Source organism: Papaver somniferum, chromosome 2, assembly GCF_003573695.1.
Source record: "Papaver somniferum cultivar HN1 chromosome 2, ASM357369v1, whole genome shotgun sequence".
Taxonomy (NCBI): Eukaryota; Viridiplantae; Streptophyta; class Magnoliopsida; order Ranunculales; family Papaveraceae; genus Papaver; species Papaver somniferum.
This window is the reverse complement of record NC_039359.1, coordinates 133,474,843-133,487,452: the sequence shown is the minus strand read 5'-3', so window position 1 is coordinate 133,487,452 and position 12,610 is coordinate 133,474,843. Positions and strand designations below refer to the sequence as shown.

Genomic DNA, 12,610 nt, shown 5'->3' with positions numbered 1-12,610 from the left:
GAACTCCATCATTCTGAATAAAGTGGTTAGGAAAGTTATCAACACCATCATTAATGATCAACCTGTGATATAAGGTTTTAACCGAAAAAAACCTGAACTGTGAAGTTGCCAACGCCTAACATCATGATTAATATCTGTTACAGGTGGAATATTACCAATGATGCTTAGTAATCCTGCCAATTGATTCACTTCTAAGGTATTCAAAACGTTGATTGTGACACGAAGATACTCACCGTGATCCTGGTGTCCATGGTTTGAAACGGTTTATATACGCTCCGCGGATTGGTACCCAACAACTTCACTATAATACGAAATAGTCACTTGATAACATTACAATTGAATAAGCATAGGCAGGAGAAATTTGAGGTCATTGGATGCGTTTATACAAGAGTGTTTTTCTTGGACAATATAACTTAAACAAATATGCACTTTATCAAACTTTCTAGTTCAAGTACTATAAACTAATAGACTTGTCCATTAGTGTTAAGGAATTTCACCAATTAAAGATTCCCACTAACCCTTTCATCACTACCATGACTCTATATATTGAATTTTTTTATAGATCACATCTCCCTTAAATTATATGCAAATTCACTTCAAGATTCCTCAAAGTTGAAATTCCTCATCACTCTCCCCCTTTCTTTACCTTACATGGCTTCTTTAACATTTAGAACCATTGCAAGTAATTCTTTTCCTTCAGGTTTAGCAGACTTTGGAGTGTCGGGAGTTCACACAAAAGGCAGTCTCACCGTCGCATCGAAAAAATGGTGTAACCGAGGTGTGAAAGTTACTAATGTTGCGACTAGATCGCCTCCTCCGTCTACATCTCTAGCTCCAGATATTGAATCTACTGATGAAGATGAACATAAGTCAGTAGCATGGACTAGTATTCGACAAGAACGTTGGGAAGGGGAGCTTGCTGTGGATGGCGAAATCCCGTTATGGCTGGTATTTTTCTGAAAATAAATGATTTTAATTTTTGGTATTTTTATTATACTACTACTCTCTCCGTCTTTTAAAGAGTGATACGTAAAGATATGTTTGCATGACTAAGGATTTGGGTTTGTCTTCCATTTTTTTTCTTTCACAGAGTGGTACATACCTGAGGAATGGACCAGGACTATGGGACATAGAGGATTACAAATTCCGGCACCTTTTCGACGGCTATGCCACTCTTGTACGCCTCCACTTTGAAGATGGCAGATTAATAGCAGGTCACCGTCACGTGGAATCTGAAGCATATAAATCCGCACAAACGAACAAGAAAATATGCTACCGTGAATTTTCTGAAGTACCGAAACAAGAAAGCTTCTTGTCATACGTAGGAGAGCTTGCTGGACTTTTCTCTGGAGCATCACTGACGGATAACGCCAACACAGGTGTGATCAAACTAGGAGATGGCCGAGTTGTATGTTTGACGGAGACGATCAAAGGATCGATTGTGGTCGATCCTGATACATTGGATACCATCGGGAAATTCGAATACACAGATTCCTGGAACGGGTTAATTCATTCGGCTCATCCTATCGTGACCGATACAGAATTTTTAACTCTACTGCCTGATTTGATCAGGCCGGGATATGTAGTTGTTAGAATGGAACCGGATTCAAATGAAAGGAAAGTAATCGGTAGAGTTGAGTGTTCCGGTGGGCCAGCACCGGGATGGGTCCATTCTTTTCCGGTGACTGAACATTATATCATTGTTCCGGAAATGCCTTTGAGGTATAGCGCCGGGAATTTACTAAAAGCTGAGCCAACTCCACTCTACAAGTTTCATTGGTATCCTGATTCTAAAGCCTTTATGCATGTTATGTGTAAAGCTAGTGGAAAAATTGTAAGTTCATCATCTCTTTTTCACAGTTAAGATTTTGATGATGCTGATTTCTGATTTTCTAGCCGATAATTATACTGCTAGGAATCATCAAATGATCTATTTTGGAAGTTTTATGAAGAACCCAAAATAGTATGTACTAGGTAGTATAATGATTCCAAAGCCCAAAGGTACAACTTGATTGGAGGAATTCAGTTTTGCAAATTTGACTTTTAGCTCTTGTATATGGTCCATGAGTTATTCTTGCTTTTTACAATTTTTTTTTTTTTTTTTTTTTTTTTGCGCTCGGGCAGCTATCCAGCCATACGAGCTACATCTTTTAGATCACCAATGATGATGTATCAACACGAGAGCACTTCGTTTTCTAATTTTGACATGAATAAAACTCTCGACTAGATATTTTGGTTAACAAATTTATATATTTTTATTTAGGTGGCAAGTGTGGAGGTTCCTTTGTTTGTGACATTTCATTTCATAAATGCTTATGAAGAGAAAGATGAAGACGGAAGGGTCACGTCGGTTATTGCAGATTGTTGTGAACATAATGCGGATACGTCTATTCTTGATAAGCTAAAACTAGAAAACCTTCGAACACATTCCACTGAAGATGTCTTGCCAGATGCCAGGTACGTAGTACGTAATGTTCTATTTTTGTAACCAGTACGGAAGAAACATTTGTTTAAAATTGCTTCCATTTCAGGGTTGGAAGGTTTATAATTCCTCTAGATGGAAGCCCAAAGGGAGAGCTAGTGGCAGCCTTGGACCCTAACCAACATGGAAAAGGGATGGATATGTGCAGCATCAATCCATTATACTTGGGAAGGAAATACAGATATGCTTATGCTTGTGGAGCTCAACGTCCATGCAATTTCCCCAATACTCTCACCAAGGTAACCCCTTTTCCTTTTCGGTACATGTCCATAGGAATTTTCTGAGTAGCTTAAACTAATGTTTTGATCATCTTTGCATTCTAGATCGATTTATTCACGGGTACCGCAAAGAATTGGCACGAGGAAGGTGCTGTACCATCAGAGCCTTTCTTTGTCGCTAGACCAGGTGCTATCGAAGAAGATGACGGTATGCCACCATTCATTACCAAATTTAATTAATGATGAACCTTAGATATACCTTTTCATTTGGTTGCGCAATTTGAGTTTTGAACTTGAAATTTTGTTTGGACATGTAGGTGTTGTGATTTCAATAATAAGTGATAAAAATGGGGAAGGATATGCATTAGTATTGGATGGGACTACGTTCCAAGAGATCGCGAGAGCAAGTTTTCCATATGGTCTTCCATACGGGTTACATGGATGTTGGGTTCCAAAGATAAATGTATAAGTAACGAACTGGTGTATGTGTGTGTATAATTTAGAACTAAGTGATGGTTAGCGGTGGAAAAATGCTAGTGATGGTTAAGGATGTTTTTGCGCGTACTTCCTCGAATAGAAGAAGATTATATAGCTATCTTTGATTGAGAATACCATATATTTTACACAGTTGTACATAAGACATTGATGTAATTATGCATTAATTTAGTAAAACAAGTATTTGGGTTGCATGAACAAGTTTAATAGGAATAAGTTTAATAGGAAAAACTTGCATGAACAATTGAACATGAAGCGAAAAAAAGCTACAAACCAAGGCCCAAGAGAACTTTCTTGTGCTCTTTCATACGAGTCATTGCCATATGCAGCTAAGTTGTCCACTAAGAAATGAGTTTTGGCTCCTGCGTTTTTTTTTTCCTCCCTTGTTCCCTGGTTGAAGGGGATGCCACTTGCACTCGTATTTTATATTTAGTTGCACCAATCAGCCAAGCTCCAAGTCTTGGTTATGTTTGTGCATCAAGGTCTTAAATTTGGATAGATTTTGAAGGAAACAACCATTGCTGTTGCAGTGGAGAAAATTCCTACAACGATTCCTGTTTTCATTGCAGAGAGAACACATGGTATTTATGTCAAGAAGCTGGCAGCAATTATAGGACTCCTTGATAATATTGAGGGAGCTTGGCAAACTTCTAGAGGAAATTTTAAAATTCTCTCTTTGTACTTATCAAATTGCACAGGACGATATGGTTTACTTAATCCGTGGCACAATACAAGCTTTTGAAGGAGAGCACAATATAAGTATACAACATGTTTTTGGTACATAAATTTCATCTTTAAAATTTTTAAAATTTTATTATAAAGATGTCAAAGTCTGCGGGCTTCCAACTCAAAACCAATTGGCAATGAGTGGAACGGCCCTTCCATATTATATTTAAGTTAATTATGCGGAGTCTAGCGATGTGGGACTATTGTCCTTGCACACACCCCCTCATGTGTAAGGCCAGTCAATCGGACTAACACGCGGACCTACGTACAGTGACCAGTCAATCGGTAACAGGTGTACATGTGACAAATCACACACATCCGCCACTGGGCCTATACCCCAGGTGTACAAGCGATAAAATTGGTACACTTCGGCCAGTAACTCGGCCTATACCTGGCGTACAACAGATCTGGGTATGGGGATTGACTCTGATACCATGTTAAATTCTGCGGGTATCCAACTCAAAACCAATTGGCAATGAGTGGAGAGGTCCTTCCATATTATATTTATGTTAATTATGAGGAATCTAGCGATGTGGGACTATTGTCCTTTCACAAAGATGTTGATTATACAATAAGGTAGTTGGTAGCCTAGTATGACCGGTCCCAACAGTTAAGCGCAAAGGTTGCGCAATACTGAAGTTCTATCCTGAAAAATGGAGTTGCACAGTCCGAAGATGTAGCGCCAACATGGCTGAGACAAGAAAGGCTACTTAGCACATGCAATACTATACGATAGTGTCGCATATCCTTATTCAGAGTTAGGCTAGCTCAAGAAAGGAATAAATGATGAAATGCTAGTCATGGAATGACTTTGGCATCGTCCCGAGAATTGGCCATGGCTTGGAAAATGCATATGCAACAATGACGTTTCTAAATGCGCCATTGGTGATTATTGCTCGGCAAAAAGAATGCAAGTGATGCATATGATGTATAAAGTTGAACTAAGCAAGTCAAGACTCAATTGACATGATATTTGGGTGTTGGCATGCAAATGTTCTACGTGCATGACCAGTATGAATGAAGCGCAACCATTGCCGAATACTTGGCAGAAGGGCAAGTTGAATGAAGCGGAACCATTGCAGAATACTTGCATAGGCCAAGATTGAGTAAAGCACAACCCTTGCGGAACATTGGCACGAACCAAGATTAGTGCAACACAATGATTGTCGGATTTGAGTTCAAGATGTCAGTTACGAGTGTGTGTACATCATACACATGCCAGAGTGAAAGAGCAACTCAGAGACGGTTATAAAGTGGCTTTATAACCGAGATTTGCATAGTCTAACCGTTTGAGACAAGTGTGGTGCTATTCTTCAAGCCAAAACTAACTAAAGTTAGCAGTTAAAAAGGAATTGTGGCGGTTAGGGGAACTTCCTATGGACAGATGGTTGTTCATAGGTCGTGCAACTGAGTGCATATATATTTCCCCTGGTTCTTGGCATTATAAATAGCCAGAGAACCTTTGCAAATGCAAGTCTTCATGTGTAGAGGAACCACATTGTAGTAGAGAGTGTTTTTGTGTTAGGCTTAGAGAATAAGCTTGTAAGTCCATTGGCTGGAATGGTTTTGTAATCTTCCCCTTAAGCTATATCTTGTGAGTTTGTTGGCTTATGTGTTTGCCTTAGTATTCTGTTGATTCGAAACTACTCCCCCAATTTTGTGAAACATAAACATGGCGCTAACCCCTTTACAGTATGAGCTACATTGCTGGTAAAAGAAAATCTAAGTAAAGTTTTCCGTTGCATAATTCAGTGAAGTTGGTTGTTTATGTAGGTGAAAACTTATTAAGGATGTAATACGAGTGGGTGATAACAGATCACTGAACCATTGTATTTACGGGTTACAGTTGCGCAAAAAATTTGCTTGTTTGAAGTTGTGACAGTTGGGGTATCAGAGCACATATTGCTCTGTTTTGGCTTTTTTTTTGGAAGATTTTTCTCTGATTTGCTCGAGTTTAGTTGCTAAAATTGTTAGATCGTAATGGATAGTAAGAAGAGTGCAATGGATACCTTAAATGATAGGGTAGCAGAATTGGAAGACAAGATTGGTGATGAGGTACGCCATCCTAATGATGTTAATCATGATGTTACGGTGATGGATCGCATTCAAACATTAGACAATTATACTGCTGATATGATTGTGGAAAGCCAGAATACAACTAAGAAGCACGCTTATTTGGAAGTCCAAATCGCTGCTGTTAAGACCATGTTCATAAATTCCTTGAAAGAGCTAACTGATGAGTTAGGCGTCTTAAGGAGAATGGTGAGTACGATTGGTTCGGATCAGGCTACTGCGGGTGGTAGTGGCAGTGACTTTATGAATATTAAAGTTCCTGAACCTAAGGCTTTTTCTGGCTCAAGAGATGTGAAGGCATTAGAGAATTTGATGCGGGACATGGATCAATACTTCAAAGCCGTCAGAACCCCAGAAGAGCAAAAGGTCACTCCCGTTTACCTGGAATGTGATGCAAAATTGTGATGGAGGACTAGAACTGATGATGACCTTATTGTTGGTCGTCCATGCATCGTGACATTGAATGTCATGAAAGAAGAATTGAAGGGTCAATTCTTACCAAGCAATGCGTCTTGGCTAGCAAGAGAGAACTTTTGTAAGCTGCGGCATACTGGTACACCACGGAAATACGTCAAAGAGTTTTCGTCTCTGATGCTAGATATTCGTAATATGTATTAAGGAAGATAAGTTGTTTAATTTTACGTCTGGTTTGCAAGCATGGGCTCCTGCCTAAGTGATAAGGCATGGTGCCAAAGACCTACCTTTGGCTATAACAATAGTGGACAACCATGCTGATTTTAGGTTAGTCGATACCTCAACTAATGCTAATATATAAGAAGAGCAAGGGTAAGAAGAATCAGAAGTACAAGGAAAATGTTAGTAAGAAAAGTTCTGAGGCCAAGGAGAAGAACTATCAAAGGGATGATAGTTTGGCTGAATACCAAGGATGGTGGTTATTTCTTATGCAAGGGTCCTAATCTTGCGCATGATTGTCCTAAGAGAGAAAATTTGTCCGCAATACTCACTGAGGGTAGCAGTGAGAAATATGAAACTGATGAAGTGAAACATGTTAACCATATTCCACTATGCAACATAGTAGCGCAAAAGGAAACATCACGTCATGGGCTGAGTGGCGCTGGCCTGGTTTATGTGAAAGTTACATTCAAAATCATTGACTCTGGGGCATGGATGATATAGGTGCTTCACATACTGTTATGAACTTGTCGATGGAAGAGTACTTGGGTTTAGAAGTATATCAGGCTGATCACTGTATGAAGACTATGAATGATGTAGCTAAACCAATCAAGGGGATGGCTGTGAGAAGTGTTGAAGTGGGAGAACGGCGTGGCCGAATCAGTATAATGGTGGTGCATCATAATGATTTTGAGATGATCCTTGGTAACAAATTTTTAAAGACAACCGAGGCAACAAAAATGCCTCACCTTGGCGGGATTTTCATACAAAGTCCAAGTGCACCTTATTTCGTGAAAGGTGTCAGGAATGTCAGTCCATATGAAATGAGGCGCGATAAGGTCAGGATAAGTGAGTTTGGGCTTGTGAAATCGTTTGAAGAAAGCTTAGCTGAGATTCATGAGGAATTTGGGTATGTTATGGATCTTAGCATCCCTTGCTCGCCTTGACTGAGATGTATGAAGCAAGGACCTTGCATTCCTGTTTGCAAGTGCCTGAACCTGCAAGGTTGCTGAAGTATGGAGGCTTTGGCACATATTTGTTTGTTGTTTCTGTTTGAAGTTTAAACTGGCTGTTGTTGATCTTATGGTCTTAAAAGATATCACATTGTTATTGCTGTATTTGCTTTGGCTGTTAGTTTGCTTTTAGTAAGGATGTTTGTTGGACAATGGTATAAATGGGAAGGAGTCCCTAAGTTTCTTATGTAAGGCTAGTGTAATGAATGAATGTGGTGTTTAAGCAAAAACCTTGTCTCTTTTTGTTAATGTAAAGCTAGTTCATTTGGGAAGCACTACAAGTATACTTAGCCAAAGTATACAATAAGAAACGTTGAAAGCAAAACCAAGAAAGAAGCGAAGTTGGTGGCATATGCGAGTTTGTTTTTGGGAAAGTTACGCAGAAGTGCAACAGTATTTGGCATAGCATGGAGAAAAGCAACAAGAATAAAGATGTACGTCCATCAATCATATGAGTTGAGAGTAACTCATAGTTAGGAAGAACATGATGTTGTTTTACCGCTGCATTAAAGAGTAGCAGTTTGAAAGAACTAGTGACGCCTTGTTAGTTTCAAAGGCACGCGAAGATAAGCCTTGTTCAAAGTGATGGTGGGATGTCCCGGTTTTATTAAGTATGGCCAATGCCATGCATTTCAGTCGAATTTCTATAAGAGAGTTTCAAAGTGATTGGATAACACTTAGTGTACAGTAAGGCCCGTTGAATTGCAAGAGTGCAATGTCAGTCGGAATTGAAGGCAGTGAGCTAAGTTATGCATATCAGGGTGATATGTTGGCTATTTGGGATGTACACTTAGGCACGGAATGGCTTGAAGAAAATATATGTATGATGATGCAAGAGGCATAACAACAAGTTGGAATAGCTTTTGGGTGTTGAGATGTGAATGAAGTAGAATTGAAGCATAGTCGACGATGCAACATTGAAGATTGAATTCAAAGGCTTAATGCCAAGGAAAATAAACTAAGTGGAGGCGTAAAGTACTAGGCAGAAAAGTTTTGGTAAGGCTAAAGGCCAAATAATGTAGCTGATTTCTAAGAGCGGCTCAGATGCGTACAAGGCCAAGAAAGTTCAGCAGAGCCTGAACTGATGTTGCATTCAACGTGGACGTTGAATGGATTGGGTGGGGAAGGTGTATGACCGGTCCCAACAATTAAGAACAAAGGTTGCGCAATACTGAAGTTGTACCTGGCATATGGAGATGTACAGTCCGACGATGTAGCGCCAACATGGCTGAGACAAGAAAGGCTACTTAGCACATGCAATACTATGTGATAGTGTTGCATATCCTTATTCAGAATTAGTCCAACTAAATGAAGGAATAAAGGATAAAATGCAAGTCATAGAATGACTTTGGCATCGTCTCGAGCATTGGCCAAGGCTTGGACAATGCATATGCAACAACAGCATAGCCAAATGCGCCATTGGTGATTATTGCTCGGCAAAAAGAATGCATGTGATGCATATGAAGTATGAATTTAAACTAAGCAAGTCAAGACTCAATTGACATGATATTTGGGTGTTTGCATTCAAATAAGAGAAGTGTATGACCGGGATGAATGAAGTACAACCATTGTCGAATACTTGGTAGAAGTGCAAGTTGTATGAAGCGCAACCATTGCCGAATACTTGACATAGGCCAAGATTGAGTAAAGCGCAACCATCGCCGAACACTGGCACGGGCCAAGATTAGTGCAACGCAATGATTGACGGATTTGAGTTCAAGCTGTCAGTTACGAGTGTGTGTGCATCACACAATGCCAGAGTGAAAGAGTAAGTTAGAGACGGTTATAAAGTGGCTTTATAACCGGGTTTGGCACAGTCTAACCGTTCGAGACAAGTGTGGCACCAATCTCCAAGCCAACACTAATTAAAGTTAGCAGTTAAAAAGGAACTGTCTATGGACAAATGGTTGTTCATGGGCCGTGCAACTTAGTTGCATATGGATTGGTCCTGGTTCTTGGCATTATAAATAGCCAGAGAACCTTTGCAAATGCAAGTCTTCATGTGTAGAGGAACCACATTGCAGTAGAGAGTGTTTTTGTGTTAGGCTTAGAGAATAAGCTTGTAAGTCCATTGGTTGGACTAATTTTGTAATCTTTCCCTTAAGCTAATAAAAGAAGATTTGTTGGCTTATTTGTTTGCCTTAGTATTCTGTTGATTAGAAACTACTCCCCCAATTATGTGAAGCTAACCCCTTGTAGTATGGACTACATTGATGGTAAAGAGAAAATGTAAATTAAGTTCTTCAATTGCATAACTCAGTGAAGTTGGTTGTTTGCATAGGTGCAAACTTATAAGGCTGAAATACGAGTGGGTGATAAGAGATCACTGAACCATTGTATTGTCGGGTTATAGTTACGCAAAAAATTGCTTGGAGCATTTGTAGTTGTGACAACTAGCGACATACTGAGATCCAAACTCCTTTTGAATAGTTATTCCTATACGATGAAATAGAGAACTTCCTACTTTAAAATTTCATGACTGCCAAGACGGTTAACCTTTTCAAAAAGAGTTCTTCAACCTTTTAAGATACAAGTTATTTTATGCTTAGAAAAAGAAATATTAATCTAATTAAAGATAGAATCTTGTAATCTTTAACAATAACAAAACGTAAGAAATGAAATAAAATGAAAAGGAAGATTGACAATACATCATAAACCTTACAGGTACGAGAAACCTAATTTATTTTCAAACCATGGTACCTAGTTTAATAATCATATAAATAAGGGTTTCGGTATTGCTTTCAAGGGAATGTCCTTTCTTAGTGAAGTTCCCATTCTTTCTCCCATGTCTAGAGTCTCCGGAGTAACACCATTTGCAAGAGACCAATCGAAAGAATGAATCAGTGAACCTAGTACAAGGTGAAGCATTTGGTGACCTAGAGGAATCCCTGGACATATACGTCGCCCTGCTCCAAATGGTAGATAATCGAAGTTTTGTCCTCGGTAATCAAGATTTGAAGCATCTATGAACCGCTCCGGCTTAAAGGAATCTGCATCTTCCCAACTACATGGGTCTCGTCCAAGTCCCCAAACATTAATGAAAATTTGTGTGTCCTTTGGTATGATATACCCCATTAACTCCATATCTTTGATAGTGGTTCTAGGAATGAGAAGCGGCAATGGGGGATGTAACCTTAATGTCTCTTTAATCACTGCGTCTAAATAGTGTAAATCTTTGATGTCGCTCTCTTCTAAATTCCTCTGAAAACCCACAACTTTGGTGATTTCAGCTTTTACCTTCTTCATTGCCTCTGGTTGTCGGAGAAGTTCTGCCATCGCCCACTCCACGGTACTGTTTGTTGTCTCTGATGCACCGATAAATAATTCCTACACAGTGAAAGCAACTTAAATTGGTTAATATGATCAAATAAGCATGAAGATCCCTACAAAAGATAACTAGTCAACAACTAGCTCACCAATATAAATATATTGAGATTTCTATCTGAAATCTTAGCAGGTTCATCTTTTCCGTTGCCTTCAAATTCCATCAAAACATCCAAGAGGTCTTTTTGCTCCTTGTTGCGGGATTGTTTACCTTCGATGTCTTGTCGGCGACGTCCCTCTATGAAGCTATCAACGATATCAAGAACTTGGTTTTTCTTTTCTTCTGTATGCTTTTTTAATCCTTGAGGGTCGAACCAGCGTAGAACAGGGAAGAAATCAGCTAGATTTGGTTTCCCTGTAATCGCAGTTAGTTCAGAAGTCAAATTGAAGAACTCATTTCCTTTGCTAGACTTAGGATCAACAAGGTCCCTAGAAAGCATTATATTTCCCATCACGTTAAATGCGCTAGCAAAAACATAACGTGCAAGTTCAACCCCGTGTTCTGATTGTTCTTTGGCTTCATCATCTATCCATTTTATCAATTTATCCACACATCTTCTACGTAAAGGAGCGGTATCAATAATACGCTTCCGAGAGAAAAGTTCAGCAACGCAAAGACGCCTCAACATTCTCCAGTATGGACCATATTCACCAAGTGTGATGGTGGCGCCGTATGTTCCGCCTACCTTCATTGTCTCGTTCAAGTGGCGATTGCATGTGGAGTGATCATGGTATTTAAACATTTCCATGGCCGCTTCGGCTGAGCATACGACCAAAGTATTGACGGAGCCTAATCGCAGCCAAACCAATGGGCCATATCTGGTTTTGAGATCTACCAGGGTTTTGTGTGGCTTGAAACCGAGATCAAGGATATTACCCAATATTGGCCATCCAGGGGGTCCTGGTGGGATACGGCTGTTGGTTGCTGCCTTTCGTCGGCTTCGTGTTAAGATGAGAACTAGCACGGCAGCTGCTACAGCCACAGCTGTCCACAAAAACATTTCAGATGTTACATAAATCTTCATTTCGGTAGATGAAATTAAGAGGCGGAGATCCATGAAAGCTTCTTGAAACTCTTGGTTGTTTCAAATTTGTGTGATGTGTTTACTTCAGAAAACATGTATATGCTTTTATGGAGAACCCCCGTCTCGATTCCCATACTGTGCCCCGTCCCTTTCTAACGACCAAATCAACACGGAAACTCTTAAGCGGTTGGCTATTAAAATAGAGGAAGTAAACCGCCGGACAGGCACTGGGAGAAATCGGGATAGAAATCCGGAGCCAAAACATTAGTTAGAGTTTGAATATGCAAATACAAAATTACCTTGATCTGGTCACATTAATAAACAATACAAGTATATCCATTATTGGTTGATTGGTTTAGGAACTGGTAAAGGCTGCCAAACAGATAGTACACATTCTAGAGGACATTTTAAGGTTCTTTTGTTGTAAGTAAGGAAGATTTTAGGAAAAGAGTGGAAAGAAATGGAGACAGGAAGAAGAAGTAAAGAGAGAAAGACGGGAGAAGGCCGGCGCAAGTTTTCTACTCCAATTGAATCCGCCCATTACCTTGGTGACGTTGGCCTTCTCTATCTCAAAGATGCAACTTGTAAGCATTTCTTGCATTGCAACCTTGTATTAATCGA

At 39.6% G+C, this 12,610-nt stretch overlaps 2 protein-coding genes across 2 annotated transcripts; one reads left to right on the top strand and one right to left on the bottom strand.

Annotated features, from left to right (window-relative positions):
* The first annotated feature begins 448 nt into the window (after positions 1-448).
* Positions 449-3,389, top strand: LOC113353973 (carotenoid cleavage dioxygenase 8 homolog B, chloroplastic). The gene is made up of 6 exons (XM_026597438.1): positions 449-948; positions 1,091-1,834; positions 2,264-2,457; positions 2,532-2,721; positions 2,806-2,908; positions 3,018-3,389. Exons 1-6 carry the CDS (start codon positions 652-654, stop codon positions 3,167-3,169), a joined length of 1,680 nt encoding a protein of 559 aa, XP_026453223.1. The 5' UTR covers positions 449-651; the 3' UTR covers positions 3,170-3,389.
* Positions 3,390-10,278: 6,889 nt separating this feature from the next.
* On the bottom strand, positions 10,279-11,687 carry LOC113353972 (cytochrome P450 76A2-like). Its single transcript, XM_026597437.1, has 2 exons — positions 11,057-11,687; positions 10,279-10,967 (listed from the first exon to the last, which is right to left on the bottom strand). The coding sequence occupies exons 1-2, from the start codon at positions 11,654-11,656 to the stop codon at positions 10,353-10,355; spliced, it is 1,215 nt and encodes a 404-aa protein (XP_026453222.1). The 5' UTR covers positions 11,657-11,687; the 3' UTR covers positions 10,279-10,352.
* Between the last annotated feature and the right edge of the window lie 923 nt (positions 11,688-12,610).

What these genes read in the sequence shown, in the direction of transcription:
- LOC113353973 (XM_026597438.1), top strand. Translation starts at nt 652, where the DNA reads ATGGCTTCTTTAACATTTAGAACCATTGCAAGTAATTCTTTTCCTTCA. An exon ending in GTAAAGCTAGTGGAAAAATT is followed by an intron (nt 1,835 to 2,263) that starts GTAAGTTCATCA and finishes ATTTTTATTTAG; the next exon opens with GTGGCAAGTGTGGAGGTTCC. An exon ending in TCCCCAATACTCTCACCAAG is followed by an intron (nt 2,722 to 2,805) that starts GTAACCCCTTTT and finishes TTTGCATTCTAG; the next exon opens with ATCGATTTATTCACGGGTAC.
- LOC113353972 (XM_026597437.1), bottom strand. Translation starts at nt 11,656, where the DNA reads ATGAAGGTAGGCGGAACATACGGCGCCACCATCACACTTGGTGAATAT. An exon ending in ATCTCAATATATTTATATTG is followed by an intron (nt 10,968 to 11,056) that starts GTGAGCTAGTTG and finishes TTCACTGTGTAG; the next exon opens with GAATTATTTATCGGTGCATC.